General features: G+C 42.3%; 1 protein-coding gene across 1 annotated transcript in view; it reads left to right on the plus strand.

The window, feature by feature from the left end:
* PDLIM4 (PDZ and LIM domain 4) overlaps positions 1–17,478 on the plus strand; it is a 137,004-nt gene extending 119,526 nt beyond the window's left edge. Inside the window, exons 4-7 of the mRNA XM_066591140.1 lie at positions 1,971–2,164; positions 5,182–5,339; positions 15,901–16,021; positions 16,889–17,478. Coding sequence (XP_066447237.1) covers positions 1,971–2,164; positions 5,182–5,339; positions 15,901–16,021; positions 16,889–17,093 — 678 coding nt within the window. The 3' untranslated portion in view covers positions 17,094–17,478. The remainder of the gene's footprint in view (positions 1–1,970; positions 2,165–5,181; positions 5,340–15,900; positions 16,022–16,888) is intronic.
* Positions 17,479–18,047: the final 569 nt, after the last annotated feature.

The following is an 18,047-nucleotide window of genomic DNA, read 5'->3' on the forward strand; positions in this document are numbered from 1 at the left end:
GACAGCTGTCATTGAGATATAGATTACTGGCATATCCAGCTGTTCTCAACTGGATCTGCTGAGAACAATCTAATATCTACTGGCAGCGTAGTAACACAATGGTTGTACCATCTAGCAATGCTGTATGGGAAAAAAGCTAAATCCTGAGAAGCAGTTCTTTATTTCCCAGGGTCAGGCTATATGGTGACTTGTGTCACATTGTTCCCTGGAGCAGAGTGGTGGGGATCACTTATGCAATCTGTTTAGATCATTACTCTATAGGGAAGATTTTTTCAGCCTACTGGAAAATCCCATCTACTGTAGCCGCTATAGCTTCATATTAAAAATGCTGCTGCAAGGCAAGAATAGTTACCAAGGAGCTACGCCTTTTGTGTAGCCTCAGAAACTGTACTTGTCCGGTAGAGTAAGGGAGTGGTTAGGGCAAGGGAGAGGCAGCTGCGGGTCTAACAAGCAGGAGGGAGAAGATACTTTCCTCCGTTGCCCCGACATACTTTTAGCCTTTATGGTGAACTGGTTTCAGACCCATAGAAATTCATCAAGTGTACACTTTAATCATTTCTTTTCATGATTGTTTCTGCCTTTTCAAAGTTTCCAACTTGTACAATGTTTCATTCTTTGTAGACTAGTGATGGATGCCTTTTCCATATGACACTTGACATTTCTTCTGCACCAAAGAAGAATAAGTAATAAGAGGCATCTGGATTGAACGTCACCCCAAGTTCTTTCTTCCTAGAGAAGGAGCAGCCCTTTCATGAATATGGTTTTCTAATCTATTATCAAACACACAAAAAGCTTTATCTGTGTGTGAAGAAGTCATTATCAAGTCTCATGCCTAAACTGCTCTTTTACTGCTCTGCACATGCAGTCTGGCTATGATTATTCCGATGGCTCTTGATGGATTTTGTGCAAGGAGATTAGAATATAATTAAAATGTCTGTATGTCTTCCCCAGCCAAGAGTAAAGTGAGACATTGAAAAATTAATAAGCAGAACTTTCTGAAGCTGTAAGACTTGGAAATAGTACACATATCATAAGTGCTGAAAACAGAATGAAGTAAACTTGGATAACTTTTCAAGATATGAATAGAATATGGAAGTACTAAAGAGCGGAGTCTAGATTTTTCCTCTTTTAGATGCGGATGATTCTGCTAAATTGATATTTTTGATTGATTTATAATGCTCTAACCATAGATTAAACTCATCTTCTGGGATACAGATGCCATATGCACACAGGCATTGAGCATTGGAAGGATATGTTTGCACTTCATTAGATGTATAGTTCTATTTTAGTGCATGGTGAAATGCCCATTTAATGGTAATTCCTTCCTTTTTTGGAGTTGCTCCATTATAGATGATGGATCCCAATCATTATAACATAAATGAGAATACCTTATTATATATTAATGGGCTTGGTAGAAATGTTATCTGTTTATCGCATACATCTTTTGTAGAACTTTGTGGTTACGGGTATTTTTCTGGATATAACATTGATGACCTATTGTTGGGATAGCAAAAAACAATGTGCTGGGCAGTACAGGTATATGTCAAATGAAGCAGTATAGTATATATATATATATATATATATATATATATATATATATATATAATGTACTAGAGGTAGCAATGATGAAGGTGAGTTTAAGGGGTTTCCAGGACTATAATATTTGTTCCTGTCCTTAGGATAGGCATCACTACTGCCCATCAGCTGGGTCTAAGAACGGTGGTGCTTCAGCAAGTCAGCTGATTGGCAGAGATGCCAGTATTCGGACCACACTGATCTGATATTGATGGTCTAGCCTAAGGATAGGCCATCAAGTTCAGGAAAAAAACAACCTTGAGATCATCCAGAAAGATTGTATAAGAAGCAACTGAACATCATGTTATTTTATGCTAAACCAATGATAAATAACAATGTGATAATATTCCTGTGTTGGACATTTTTATAGTGTTTGTTGTATTTTATTTATTTAGGAGATTTTCCCAACAGAAAGTGCTAATAGGCGATCCACTCCAGTTTCCCCACGAGGTAGTCCAAGTGATGTCCGGCCAATGCTCAACACTCAATACAACAATCCATCCAGACTCTACACAAACAACAACAACAACACCATAGAATCACATCTATCTTCACATATGGGCAGGATCAATATCTCTTCTCCCCAAAGGTACGTTCACTCCCAGATTGTCACTCTTTGCTTAATATGCGAGGAGGTACCCAAAAGAACCAGGAATCTTCTTCTAGTGGGCGGGGTGTAGCTAGTAGAGGCTTCTGTTGATAACTGAATGTCTGCAGAACCCTTCTGAGGCCGTATGCCAGCCAATGTTGAGGAAAGTTGTGTTCGGCTTCAGTGATTTTTTTTTTCAACTAGTGGTTGTTCAATTTTTTGCCTATTTTGTGGTGGCTGATTTATGTGAACAACATGGAAATAAAAGTCACACAAAGTGAGATCGGGTGAATACGGTGGATGAGGCAGGGGTGTCATGCTGATTTTTGCTAAAAATTACTTAACACTCAGCGCTGTGTGGGCAAACAGCCTCTTTCATCATCACAGCGCACCTGCTGACAAAGCGCCAAGCGTTTAGCATTTTTTGCCAAAAAATGGCATGACACCCTTGCCTCACCCTCCACATTCACCAAATATCGCTCTGTGCAAATTTTTAATATGGGTGCTTTTTGCATTGTTAAAAGTAGCCAATTTTCAAAAAACTGAATAACTTGGTTAAAAAAAAAAACCTGGAGCTGAACACAACTTTCCCCAACAACATTGGCTTACATTCCACCTCCGAAGGGTTCTGCAGACATTCACCTAGCAACAGAAATGCCCCAACCACCAGAAGAGGATTCCTATTTCTTCTGGATACCCCCTCGTATTTTGTTAGTAATCAGTGTGATGAATTGTGAAAATATGGTATCTACAGGTGTGATTATGCCTACAATTAGCATTGCAGCCCCGCTAATAGCAGGGAGGGGGGGGGGCTTTCAGTTTATTATTTGTTGTCTTGTGAGTCAGGCAAAGAAATAGGTGGATCATGTATCAGACAAGGGGATCATGGGAAATGTAGGCTCAGGAGTTTATCATGGCTAGACGTGTGGATACAGGAGGGCGGACATCCTCTGAGTGGTTGTCGATCCAAAAAAGGAGAAAATGTGGTTATGGTAAGTAAAGATGGAAAACAGCAATATTTGTATTGTATATTAAAGAAGTATTCCCATCTTGGCTATACTTGTGGTTGGTACTATAGTTACCAAGCACAACAACAGCCAAGTGCTTTACCCCAGTGCTGTTTCCGTAGCTCGAATTGAAGGGAATGGTAGCTACAGAAGTAGCGTAACACAGCGCACTATGCTGTTTCCGTAGCCCTTATTTTCTTCTATGAGATGTAAAAAGCGTTGGGCTGAAGTGCTTGGCTGTTTCCGATGGGTGGTCAGAAACAAAAGGCCAAGCTCAGATGGGAATACCCCTTTAACACAACCATATTGGAGTTAAATGAGCCAAAGAGATGCCATAGTGCCAGTCTAGTTAAAGTCTATATCCAATCAGAAATGAAGTGAAGACTTGACCTTCCCCATAGTCCCTATGTGCAGTAATTGTATTCAGCCATTTTCTCGGCTCTAAACGTTGTCTTCCTTTACTTCCTAGAACAGTTGGTAACTACCATCGTCAGCCATATTAGCTTTAATGAGGATAATCTCTACTTTGCCGATTAGCGAGAGTGGATCAACTACCCCCATTCCTCTCTTAGCATTCCCTGGTAGCCAATCACAGTAGAGACAATAACTCTCACAATGTAGCCAGATATTTGATTCAACATATGCTAAATCAGCAGTCTGTAGAAGTCCGGGCTTACTGGGAGCACGGTAGTAGAATATGAGACAATCTGCCTTGTCGCTTTGAAATTAAAATACAGCTACAGGCATTCTGAAGAATCAAGTGTCCAGGTCTGTACTGCCTGACACGCCGTATATAACAGTGACCGTGTAGTGAAATCAACAATGACGACCGTGAACAGAAAGTTTGGATTCCAACTCCAATCCATCTGTACTGAATCATAGGGATGTGTACATGTACACTGAAAGGAAATCGTTGTATATACAATATTACTGCCAAATATGGTCTACCTAATTGAATTTCTACAAGCACACGGTACACATTTATCAGTAGAGAATCGCTCTGGATTGTAAATAGCGTTGTAGCCTACGTACGAGAGCAGGAGATTTCAACAAGCTGTGGTTTTCGGTAGCAAATGTCTTGAAAACTGTCAAACTTAGAGATGGGTTTACATAAACAGTTTCTATGAATTATATGACAGGGTTCAGCAAAGTCAGAGGATCTCCCTGTGATCGCCCTTTTTTTTTAGGCGTTTCACACTTTGAAAAAAAAAATCACCAGAGTGGCTCCTTAAATCCCTTTTAATTCATTATGTAACTAGCCCCCCAGTATATATAAGTTGGCTAGTAGCACCTTGGGTAGGGGATAGATAACTGATCAGTAGGGGTCTCACCACTGAGAACCCCACTGAGCTCGAAAACGGGGTCCAGTGTCCCCCTCTGCATGTCACTGTTAGGGATGCTTCTCCCCCTGCAGTGACATTAAAATGAATGGATTGCTGGCCGAGCATGCATGGTCGTTGCTTCACTTCAGTCGGGCTGACAGAAATACCTGAGCGCTCGCTACTCTGGTATCTCCACAGTCTCATTGAAAGTGAACGTAGCGTTAGTGTGCTTGTTCGACCAGCACTCCATCCAGTCTCCTCCTCACTGTAGGGGTGCAGTAACCTCGCAGTGAGGAGGACTGGGAACATGGGACCCCCATTCTCTAGATCGGCGGGGATTTCAGCAGTGGGACCCCCACGATCAGTAAGTTATCTCCTATTCTAAATAATTTAAGGGCACAACCTCTTTAATTAATTACACAATTTCAGAATGCAATGAGTTTTTATGTGACCTCTTGTATTACATTTGTCTGTAGAGGTATATCCTCATTTTTCTGTAAATTGTCTCTGCTTATTATTTATTCAATGGGATATTTTCTGTCCATCAAGGTTAGTTCTCCAGCACAAAGGACTTTTCATTATGTAGACAAGTCCTTGTTTGTTTTTCAATACTTTAGACATTTAGTTCATTAATGCAGATGGCTGTTGTTACATTCTCATTTATTGTTTGTTGATTTGTCCTCAATAGTGTTGACTCACAGAGAACTGTCCCAAGGAGCCGAAATGGAATAGACATTGAATCAGATGTATACAAAATGCTCCAAGATTATGAGGTGCCTGTGTCACAGCCCAAGCAGTCTGGATCATTCAAATACTTGCAAGACATGCTAGAAGCTGGAGAGAATGGTTAGTATAGCTTTTTATTTACACCCTTCTTCCTTGACATACACTTTACATTATTCTAAGTAAGACTGCATGAACCTTCTCAAGTCTTTGTATAAGATTTACTGTAAGACCCCTAACTCTGATATTGCAGTAACAAAGAAATCCCACACAATGAGGATAAGTAGCGATTAGAGATGAGCGAGCATACTCGTTAAGGCAATATACTCGAGAGAGAGCATTGCCTTTTTCGAGTACCTGCTGGCTCGTCCCTGAAGATTCGGGGGGGCGGCGGAGGGTCTCTCTCTCCCTCCCGATCCCCTCCGCAACCCTCCTGCTCACCCCCGCGGGCCCACCGAATCTTCAGGGACGAGCCAGCAAGTACTCGAAAAAGGCGATGCTCTCTCGAGTATATTGCCTTACCGAGTATGCTCGCTCATCTCTAGTAGCGATGTGAAGGAACAGAACCACCATAGTAAGTGACTAGTGGTCAAAGGCACTCACGGCAAAACTGTTTCTACTATGAATCTACTATGCGTCTGGTTTCTTCTTCCCAGTGTAATATTTAGGATGAACGATCTGCCTTTTTCAGAAACAATTTTTCATACATGATGATTCTGAATTTACTCTATTGTGTGTATGATTAGCTGGGAAATGCAAAGTCTAAAAATTGACTATTCAACATTGCCTAACATTTCCTAACCGAATACGCCATAAAGTATCTAAGTACATTACCAAATAAGTGTTAAAAATACCAAAATAAGGCTTTTTTTTACACTGTGCTCTTGGATCCAGTGCTGGTTCCATTCCTGCTATACATCTCCTATGTAGAAAGCTGCATAGAGACAGTGTCGCTGCTAGTCAGTTGTGGCAGTGTCGTGGCATGGTGGCCACAATGCAAGAACAGACCTGTTACCCTGCCACTATGCAGGACACAGGTTAACACACTTTGTGCGGAGGCTGCTGGATGCTGCATACTGGTATGCTATCTGAGAGTCATACCTGTGAGAAAGGGTTTTGGGTGTGGTTCCTTCCGTGCTACCTATCAGCAGGTGTGGAGGCCTATATATTCCTACCCTTCCCTCTCTCCCTTGCTGTTGATTCAGTTCAGTAAGGGGTGGTTGGAGCCTCTGTTCTGGGTGAAAACAGACTACTGACATATAAGTGCTGGTTTATTTCCCTCTTGTTGTGTTAAATTGCTACTTTTTGTGTATCCTTCCTGCATACGGGGCTATCGTCTCAATAGGAATGGCCCCACGCTGGAACCTAAGGACCTAACTCGTCCAGGATGGAGAAAGCAGGACAGGACACAGTACACATCAACACACTAGGAATTGCATGCAACTTAGAACAGGACTGTTCATACCTCATGTCTGGCCACCTGCACAGACTCACAGAACACATCACTGTTCACACACATGTCCAGCCACCTGAACAGACACACACAAGACATCGTACATGAAAGCAAAACCCCATGGTGTAGGAAAAACAGCATCCTCTAGCCAGAGGTGCTGGTATATATATATGCAGCAGACCTGTGGGGATTGGCTGACTGGAGAACTCCACACCCAGCCAGCTCAATTATCCTACACCTGTGAAGATGTGCTCCTGGAAACCCATAAAGAAAAACAGGTCCCAGCAGCACAACCTAACAGACAGAAAAAAAGGAGAAAACCATAAAAGGCAATATGTGAGATGGAGACCTACTGTATTTGTCTCCATTTTTATATAGTTTCCATCTCCATCAGTCATTTTTTAACTGGATAGTATAAACAATCCCTAACATCTGAATATTTGAACACTTCTGGCTTACAGTCAATTCAGACGGGACGAATGTCGGGCAAACGATGCCCGAAACTTGTCCCTGTGTGTCCTCGCTCCTGTGTTAGTAGTGTTGGCTTGCTCACGGAGTGGCCAGCAGGGGGGCGGGACGGCTGCAGGAGATTTCTTTCCTCGTGCTCCCCCACGCATATTAGCCTCTTTCTCTCAAGTTCAGTACTATGGAGCAATACCAGCAACCTCATTGGTTCTGATTCACAATTCCAGCAACCTGATTGGTTGTTTGTTTTCTGTGATTCAACCTGATTGGTTGTTTTGGTTCCCTGATTCAACCTGATTGGTTGTTAGGTCCAAGCTTGAGAGTAATATAGATATATGCCTCCCCCACCCCTCTCCTCCTGTCGCCCCACTGTAAGCCAGCGATACTAGCTCCTGTGCAGCAGCACGAGAGCGAGCATGTGCAGGGACGAATGGCCCGACACTCGTCCCGTCTAAATGGGCCTTTACCTTTGAAAATTGTCCTGTTTGTATGTTTCTTAACCAATCTAAATGATGATAATCTTCCCCGGATACTTAGCTATATACCGGAGCTATTTCTATCTGCCGATGAAAAAGAAGTTCTAATGTTAACTACCTCCTCATGTACTATGTAAATAGCAAAAAAAAAAAAAATCGTCCCTAATTTGCTTAATACACCTAATTTGTGTCGGAATACAATAATGAAATGTCTTCTCTGTGCCTTGTCATATCCAAGGTATTGTTCCACCTTCCTTATTTGCATATTACCATATCCAATGTACACTACAGCTCATTAAATTTGAATACAGCACAAATTAGCCAAATGTGTACTGACACTCAATGTTTACTAATTAATTCAGCCTTGATTTCCCTAAATTGTATTGTCATCAAAGTATGCACCCTTGGGGCTTCAATAGACGGGCGAATGCGCTAATACACTCGCTGCTATGGAGTGTATTAGCACATGAGCCAGTGTTTTGTTCTTTTTGACAATACATACTCCGCGCTATTGCATGCTTGTTTGAAAAAACTAAAAGCGGGAAGATAGGTCCATCCCTATGTTTCTTGCATGTAGAAAAGCTCTGTGTGAGGCAGATAGGACAAGTCCCATTTTTCTCGTGTGTAGTACTAATGCGCCAGAATTCCGCTAGTGAAAATGAAACTATTGAAATCAATGGTTTCATTTCATCCTGTTTTGTGGTCATGATTTTCACATCTGCAAAACAGGACAAAATCATGGCGATCTGAAGAAGCCCTAACAACGATCACAATATTTATTTATATGCCTAAATAAATCCATATTTATCTATTTATCACAAACTACCTTTTTTTGTTAATTCACCCCAAAAATGGAAAATTTGGGTGGTGTATTGAAATGAATGAGCTGTACAATATAACCATCAATATAACCCCCTGTATGTAACTAAACCATCATATTTATCATACAAACAATCAGACTTCTATTTCCCCCGTATAAAGTAGCTAAGCTTGGTCCATATTCCAATCCCACCATTGAATCCATAAATTTTCACCACATTACAACATCCATGACGTCAAAGAATCAACGCCGACATCAGACATCCTGGCAGCTGTTGGGTGTCAGATACTTAAAAAATTAAACTCCTTTTTATTCGACTCTCCTTCACCCCAATTTCTCTCTTACATTCTAATTTCTCCTACCTCTATGCATATAACCGCTTGTGAGTAGTCAACTGATGATATGGGACACGTGATGGGTGCGCATCCAAAAGTGGTCACATTAAGGGTTGGAGCTGTTATGTGTTAGGTCCTACTTGCCCACGTGGGACTGACGTTTTATGACATGGATTGACTATTGTTTTTGTCTTTGCGAGTAATCATTTGTTATATGTATTGTTTTAGTTGATTGAATAAAGGCGATTATATTGATTTTTCACCATTTCTAGTATATATATTTGCACAGTTTTGGATATTTGTAGGTTTAACAGAAGCTTTGTATTTATTCACTTCTCTGTCATGAATCTGGAAAACTGGTCATCTTTCAGGCCCTGTACTTGTATCCATGTAGATCAGATAAAGAAAAAATGCAGGTCCACTGATCAAAGCAATGTAAGCTCTTGGATGTACTCATGCATCTCTTCACCAGTCATATATAAATTACTGCATTTTTTTAACTCTTTAGTACTTTTTTGGCATTTTGCAGTCTCTCTCTCAGCAATCTTGCTCCAAATTAAAGAAGGTGTGCCTCAGAAAAGTAGGCCGGCACCACACTCCTATGAAAGCTGTCTAAAAGAAAATTGGTCTTTGTTGCCCATAGCAGCCAATCACAGCACAGATTTTATTTCCTATACAGCTGAGATACAATGAAAGCTGCGCTGTGATTGGTTATTATGGGCAATAAAGACAAGTTGCCTGTTAGACAGCTTTCATAATAGTGTGGTGCCGGCCTACTGTTCCTTGGTCCACCCTGTATAAACCTATACAGCACAGAGCTCAGCTTCTCTGCCATACTGTTCTCTCCAGGGAGTAGATAACACCTGACAGGTTCACTTTAAGCTCTAGAAGGGAAAGACTTGCAGGTCCTATACAAGACACTTCACTTATAATACACTCTTTATAAAAAAAAAAAAATCAAGCACCTAGAAGGAGTTCTCATTTTACTCCAAAACTCGGCATGCAGTTCCATGTCAGCCAGATGTACAAATCATTACAGTTGTGTTGCGATTACATGAACGGTCTTGCCACCTGAGGTCCTAAAATTGGTTCCACCCTTGGCCTATAAAAAGGCTCTCAGACGTTATTTGTGAGTAATCCAACTCTTTTTCAGTTTGAGTTTGTCGACAACTAGACGCCTCTACCACTCAGTGATATATTCAAGACCTCTTGCAGCCATATGTGTTCCTCTCATGGTGGCTTCTAAGAGGCATTTTCCAGCAGGATAATATTCGGCCGCAAGGTTGTCACAGAAATGTCTCCACATCATTGCCACACTTCCGTGGTTGTCCGGTCGCCTGATTTATCACCAATAGAACATGTATGGACCATCTGGGATGCCAATTTCAACCTACGAGTTTGCACAATCTAGTGGCTCAGTTACAGCAAATGTGGACTGATATGCCGCAGGATACCATACACAACCTGTATGCCTCCATGCCGCCCGTATTACATCTTGTATCCAAGCTAAAGGTGGTCCAATAAGGTACTAGAGCTTCTATGCCCGCCCATATCACATCTTGTATCTCGGCTAGAGGTGGTACAACAGGGTAATAGAGCCTTCATGCCCTCCCATATCACATATTGTATCCAAGCTAGAGGTAGTACCACATAGTACTAGAGCCTCCATGCCCTCCTGTAGCACATCTTGTATCGAAGCTAGAGGCAGCTCAACTGGTTACCAGAGCCTCCATGCCGCCCGTATAACATCTTGTATCCAAGCTAAAGGCGGTACAACAGGGTACTAGAGTCTACATGCCTGTTTCTATAACATTTTGTATGCAAGGTAGAGGCGGACCAACAGGGTACCAAAGCCTCCATGCCCGCCCGTATCACATCTTGTATCCAAGCTAGAGGCGGTACAACAGGGTAGTAGAGCCTCCATGCCCACCTGAATCACATCTTGTATCCAAGCTAAAGGAGGCCCAAGAGCCTCCATGCCCGCCTGTATGACATCTTGTATCAAGCTAGAGGCGGTACAATAGGGTGGCCCAACAAGGTACTAGAGCCTTTATGCCCGCCTGTATGACATCTTGTTTTCAAGCTAGAGGTGGTACAACAGGACACTAGAGCCTTGTTGCCCGCCCGTATCACATCTTGTATCCAAGCTAGAGGCAGCCCAGGAGCCTCCATGCCCGCCTGTAGTACATCTTGTATCCAAGCTAGAGGTGGCCCAACAGGGTACTAGAGCTTCTATGCCCGCCTGTATCATATCTTGGATCCCAGCTAGAGGCAGTACAAAAGGGTGCTAGAGCAGTTGTTCTTAACCTGGGGTCGATCAAATCCCGAGGGTTTGGCTAGTCAGTCTCAGGGCTTCGGCAGAGGTCAAATCTAAGGGGTTCAGCTAAGAAAGCCCTTGAGATACTCATATCATTTGTTAACATACTTTTGCAAGCAATCCTTTCCGAGAATGGTAGACATAAAAACGAAGATAAGGAATAGACTTTGTTGCAAAAATGATATGAGAGTGGCACTTGCCAAGGTGAAGCTGCGCATTTCTGAACTTGTCTCTGGACGTAAACAGCAAAAGTTGATTTGCAGTAAATATTCATTGGGTTCATTGTGTACAACTGATGTGTGGTTTATTGTGTGCACTACTAAAATGCACTACTTGTCTGGGTTGATTTAGTGAATCCTGCACTGAGCAGGGGGTTGGACCCGATGACCCTGGAGGTCCCTTCCAACTCTACTATTTGACCCTGGAGGTCCCTTCCAACTCTACCATTCTAGGATTCTATGAAATATATACATATGTTTTAAATTTGAAAAAAATCACATTTTATTTTTCCAATTACGAAGGGCTCGGTGAATGCATGTATGAAACTAGCGAGGTTCAGTACCTCCAACAAGGTTAAGCACCACTGTACTAGAGGCTCCCGTCAAGTATTCTGTTTTCCTCAATAAGTTCTCTTTTTGCTCTGATATTGTAATCATTTACTTATACTAACATTATAATCACATAGAGAAGGTTGTATTCCATTCCAACAACTCCTTCTAGAGGGGATTCTTTTTCGACAATGAGTGTACATTATAACTAGAGATGAGCGAGCGTACTTGCTAAGGCAAACTACTCGAGCGAGTAGTGCCTTATGCCAGTACCTGCCCACTTGTCTCTAAAGATTCGGGTGCCGGTGGGGGGAGAGCAGGGAGGAACGGGGGGATCTCTCTCTCTCTCCCCCCTCTCCCCCCCCCCCCCCCCTCCCGCTTCCCCCTGCTCACTCCCGCAACTCACCGCTCTCCCTGCCGGCACCCGAATCTTTAGAGACGAGCGGGCAGGTACTCACATAAGGCACTACTCGCTCGAGTAGTTTGCCTTAGTGAGTATGCTCGCTCATCTCTAATTATAACTGACAAAAGAGGCAATGAGGTGTGAGAAAACCTGGTTAGCACAGTGAGGGTGCCTTCACACAGGTGGAATTAGACCGCAGAATGCAGCACAGTTTAATCCAATAACGCACGTTTTGTAACATTTTTAACAGCTGAATGTGATCAGCAGAACGTTTTGCAGAATTTCTTCAGCTTTTTTCTGCAGGCTATAATTGTGGAATTACATCCCCTGTATGTTAGAAATTCACAACAATAGTTCTGGAAGAGATTGTTAATTCTGCAGCGGAAATCTTTTTTTGCTGCATAAAAATATGTGCCAAAAAATAAAAACTCACAGATTTCAATTGTCGCAGGTTTCAAGCCCCATAGGATAACTTCGGGCTGCAGATTTGTCCACATGGCTAAACTCCACTCGTGTAAAAGCCCTCTGATTTAGACACAAAAGCACGTTACAAAGGAGAAGAGCCGTGGTAATATTATAGTCAGATACGTGACATCCAGACCTCGAAAGCCACTAATATAAGCACGACCTACCAATGACCATATACATTCAAACAACGCATTCATCATTTGGACAATATGGACAAATAGAGAATATCATCCATGATAATGTAATTCCAATTCGGAAATAAACCAGAGAGATAAAACTGTTCCAACAATAGCAAGGTAGCGCACTGGAAGTGGATATATTGGTTGGGCTGAGAATAGGTTATGTCAATACTAGAGTTCTCCGTTACGGGAACAGGCACATTTGCCTTCCTCTAAACTATGCCTGCTTTTATTTCCACTGCGCATAAATACGGAAAGAAACCTAATCGTCTGATCAGGGAATGTATTCTTAAAGCATGCTTATGTTCTTAACGCTTTCCTAGCCAGGCAGAGTTTGGTAATCAATGCCAAGTGTCTCCTGAATAGCACAGATTCCTCTATAGATTTGATAAATCAGGAAAAGCCACATAGTTTCTTGTTACTATTGTGTAAAGTGATAATAAGATCCCTGCCAACACTAACAGCTCCTCCAACTGTCTGCCAGCACCCTGTAAGGAACCATACGGCTGGTCCAACCAGAGCGGCATGAAGAAAGGTCCGGTATTATCTTAGGATGAATGCTGCAACCACATAGGCCAAGTTCTCTTAAAACAATAGACAAGAATGCGTGGGAGGTTTCTATGGTTTCCTCCATTGTAAATGCCCAATTGCATGCATTCTGCGAGTCCAGCATAGCAACAGATGGACTGGCTGGTTCATTTCCAGCTATTATCTCATTAAAGGCCTTCAGCTTGCATTATGGACTTGTAGACAAAATACAGGCATAGGTCAAAGGAAAGGACATTCTTCTAAAATGAAATCAATGTATTGAGGCCTTTAGGAAGATGTCCAATTGCCTGAATGGTATTCATTTGGAGGAAGAAAGGACAGAGGTGTGGGTATGTATAACATAGCGTCAAGCACATGGCCCACAGCCCACCACTTTTATCAACTATTTTAATAGCAGCACCGTCACTAAGTTGTTCTATAAATCACTCAAGGCACCAGCACATGTAATGTTGTATCTGTAGCACTGGCTTTATTGGTCTCGGTTAATATGTATTATTTTGTAAGTTTCGGAAACTTTGTAGGAGTACAGAGTTTAGAGAGCTCTCGAGGCATAGAAGTCTGTCCATATGTTACTGGAATTAAGCTGTCTCCTCGTTTCTCTGCCAGTAAATGCATATAAACGGGACTATTAAAGCCAAGTGTATATCATCCTGCTTAGAAATTAAAAAGGTTTCCTTTGCAACATCCAGTGTAACGAAGTGATGATTCATTTCACTCAGCACAAGGCTTATTCATATTGTGTTTAATTAGAGCAGAAATGATTAATCAGGCCTGTAATGAAGCTCAGGACATTCTAGATAATACTTAATGGGAAACTGTGCACACAAGCCGAGCTTCCTATTGTCAGGTCTGCTGGAGCAGAGTAACCTCGAATGTGTTATTCTGCAGTCCCGTGATCTACTGTGCCTCCGCATCTGTACAAATATGGAAGAACGTCTTGTAGGAAACTAGTGCAGACCACAGAGACAGATTACATTCGAATACAAGTAACCTGCACTCATTTTTATAAATAAGTCTCAAGTACAGTATAACAATATGTACAGTATCATTATATATACAGTATTATTATCCTTGAGCACTGTCCAACTAAAACGGTGTGGCAGCCACGAAAATCTATCCCATTAGTGATCAGGCTGAGCGATCAAGAAGTGTAAGCGCAAAATGTCCCGTGTCACTGATCAATTACTGTACAGCTGCATGGCCTCTGTCCCACCTCGCTCTAATCTCTATGATCAAATTGGTGTTCATTGAAGAATTGGGTAATCCGCTGGACTCTAGACCTTCACTGTCCTAGACCATCAGGGTTGCTGCCATGATCTCCTTCACTATCCTAGGCCAACAGGAATGCTATCATTAAACTCCATCACTGCCCTAGACCAGTGTTCCCCAACTCCAGTCCTCAGGAACCACCAACAGGTGATATTTTCAGGATTTCCTCAGTGTTGCTCAGGTGATGTAATTATTATCGGCGCCTCAGACATTGCCACAGGGGTTCTTACCATAGGATATCCTGAAAACATGACCTATTGGTGGTCCCTGAGGACTGGAGTTGGGGACCCCTTCCCTAGACTATCAAGGTAGATAGAGGGAAAATCCCCTGGTGCAAGCACCAAGTCATGACTGACTCCTCAGGTGATGTCACATCATGACATTTTCTTGGCAGACTGTTTTTTGGGGTGGTTGGCCATTGCCTTCCCCAGAGACTATCAAGGACGTAGATGTTAAAGCTTTCATGCCCTAAACCCAAGGATGCTATCATAAACTCCTTTGGCCCTTCCAAGACCTTAGACTGCCAGGGAAGCTTGCATTCACAACTTTACTAAACTAGATCACCAGGAAAGCTGGGTTCATTGCACTTGAGTACTTGTAGACCTCCAGGGATGTTGGTATTAACTTCTTTACTACCCTAGATCCCCTGGTTGTTACTATTCACTACTTTACTGCCCTAGACCAAAGATATATACATAACTATCACCACTTTGATAGACCAACAGAGAGACAAGTTACAGAAAAAGGATATATCAATTCTAAAATCACAGAAGGCCGGCCATACTTACTGATGTACTGATAGAAAATACAAGGACAGCCGTAGGCATCACATCCCTCAGCATGCAGACAGGTAAATTGCTATACAGAGGAGCATTGCACAGGTTCAAGATATTACGAAACAACCACTCACATACCTACCACATATTTAGGGGAGCGGGTGCTTAGTATTATACTTTCACATAGATAAGGCATATAAAGGGAGCCAGTACCGATATTTATAGTGGTCCATGCAGGCTTACAACATATAAATGAGGCCACCTCAAAAGAGAACCACACTGGTACTGCCACCATGGGCAACCCCCAACATAGTGTACTAAACGTATCAGTGGAACTAGTACCACGGGTAAAATGTTATACATAGAGAATTCAACAACCCTATGAATTCTTCTCCTGGATCCGTTGTTTCCAGGCATCTAACTAAATGTTACAGACAAGGGAATCTGATCTAAGACACAAGTCATCCAGATTTCTGTCAGAAGCCCAGCGTTAACTTTCAAGAAGCGGTTTCTGATCTCTCTGATCTTGTCGATATGCCACCATATTACAGTCAGTCTCAGCCTGTTTGTTAGGTTTAGGCAGAATTCTGTATACAGATCTGATATACTATTTTTATACTTGGCAGGTGAAAAGCTAGAAAGACCGGCCAGCTCCAGGAATGTCAAGTCTCCTGTGTCTAAGCTGAGCAGTCCGCTGACTGGATTACAGATGCTCCCAGAGTGCACCAGATGTGGGAACGGGATTGTGTAAGTAACAAAAATAACTATAAAAGACAGAATTTCTACTTACTATGCAGATTCTTTACAACTTCGTATTCTACTTTTCATATATAAATTTTTTGGACTCGTCTATAAGTGTTGATAAGGAATAGAGATGAGCGAGTATACTCGCTAAGGCACATTACTCGAGCGAGTAGTGCCTTAGCCGAGTATCTTCCCGCTCGTCTCTAAAGATTCGGGGGCCGATGACAGGTGAGTTGCAGCGGGGAGCAGGGGCGAGCGGGGGGGGAAGAGAGGGAGAGAGAGATCTCCCCTCCGTTCCTCGCCGCTCTCCCCCGCCGCTCCCCGCCCCCTGCCGGCCCCCGAATCTTTAGAGACTAGTGGGGAGATACTCGGCTAAGGCACTACTCGCTCGAGTAATGTGCCTTAGCGAGTATACTCGCTCATCTCTAATAAGGAACCCACCAACTATACCAAATGGTACACATACATAACTGGTCAAGATAGTTGTATATGCACACCAATGTATCAAAAACATTGCCCATTGCACACATCACTGAGGATGCCCATAACATAGGGGGCATATGCTTACATATCTCCTTTCATAGGTCTACATGACCTTGCAAAGGGCTTCTTTTTCCTACAATCACAGCTAATGTGGTGGGAAATGACCAGAGGTCTATGCAAATTAGAAGCAATGAACTCCTGTGTATTTCGATAGTAGCATAGGATGACATCCACGAGCCACAGTAGGGAAACCACTTAAATTTTTAGAAATTGAACCATTTCTGCTGAAGCAGTAGATAAATTAGCACTTTCTGGAATTGTCCTCTAATGGTTTGCCATTAATGCATGGTCCTACGGTGAGTCATTGTCCTTTCTCTTACTGTACAGTGGTACTATAGTCAAGGCACGAGACAAGCTCTATCATCCAGAATGCTTCATGTGTGATGACTGCGGCCTCAACCTGAAGCAGAGAGGCTATTTCTTTATTGAAGAGCAGCTGTACTGCGAAACTCACGCCAAGGAGAGAGTCAAGCCTCCGGAGGGATATGATGTTGTGGCTGTATATCCCAATGCCAAAGTTGAACTTGTCTAACCATTGAAGCAAGTTTGCTGGAAAGGTCTACAATCTTACACAGCAATACTCCCCGAGTCCTTCCCACAACAAACAATGGTTTTACGTTCCCCTGACATTTTCAACCTAACATTGTATCCAAGAAAACAATGCAGAAACACAATGAAAGCGCTTCAGAATATACATGTACATCCTGAATGAATTACACTGAACATAATATCTATAGGGAGCCATGTCGGAGAGTTTCTAACACTTTTGCATTAACTATCCATATGTTTTGTAATACGCTGTCTACATGTGCGCAGTCTACAGTTTGTCTTCTTTTGGCACCAGCAGAATCTTCTGTAAATACTAAATAAAGTTACTCTTCTGCTCTAATGAAATAAATTGTTTTTAGTATTTTCAAGTTGTGTCTTCTTTATTTCTCTCAACGTCCTACCACTGAATACGCAGTAAGTGACATTAAAGGGGTATTCTAGGCTTTTTCTATTGATGGCCTTTCCTCGGGGTAGGTCATCAATAGTTTGTTGGCAGTGGTACACTACTCAGGATCCCTACTGATCCTGGACATGTACATCAGTAGTCAGGGCCTTAAGTGTAATAGAAGGCTTCACTTCACTTCACAATCAATGGTAGTGATGCTTTATTACACTTCCAGCTCTGACCGCAATGAGGAGCCAAAAGTGTAATAGAAGGTTTCACTGGGAGTAAAGCCTTCCATTATACTTCCAGCCCTGACCACCATGTAGGCGTCCGGCCCCGCTGTACTGACAGCAGGTTGGAGGATTAGCTGATCATCAGGGATCCCAAACTGCAGACCCTTGCCAATCAACTATTGATAACTCATCCTTTTGCCAGACATGAGACATCATCAGTGATACCGGATGCGCATATAAAAGGGATACCTTGGTATAGGCAGAATTACAGTATCAAAATTAAAGCATATAGTAATTGGGGGTAAAAAAAATAATGCAT

Source organism: Eleutherodactylus coqui, chromosome 2 (assembly GCF_035609145.1).
Source record: "Eleutherodactylus coqui strain aEleCoq1 chromosome 2, aEleCoq1.hap1, whole genome shotgun sequence".
NCBI classification, from domain to species: domain Eukaryota; kingdom Metazoa; phylum Chordata; class Amphibia; order Anura; family Eleutherodactylidae; genus Eleutherodactylus; species Eleutherodactylus coqui.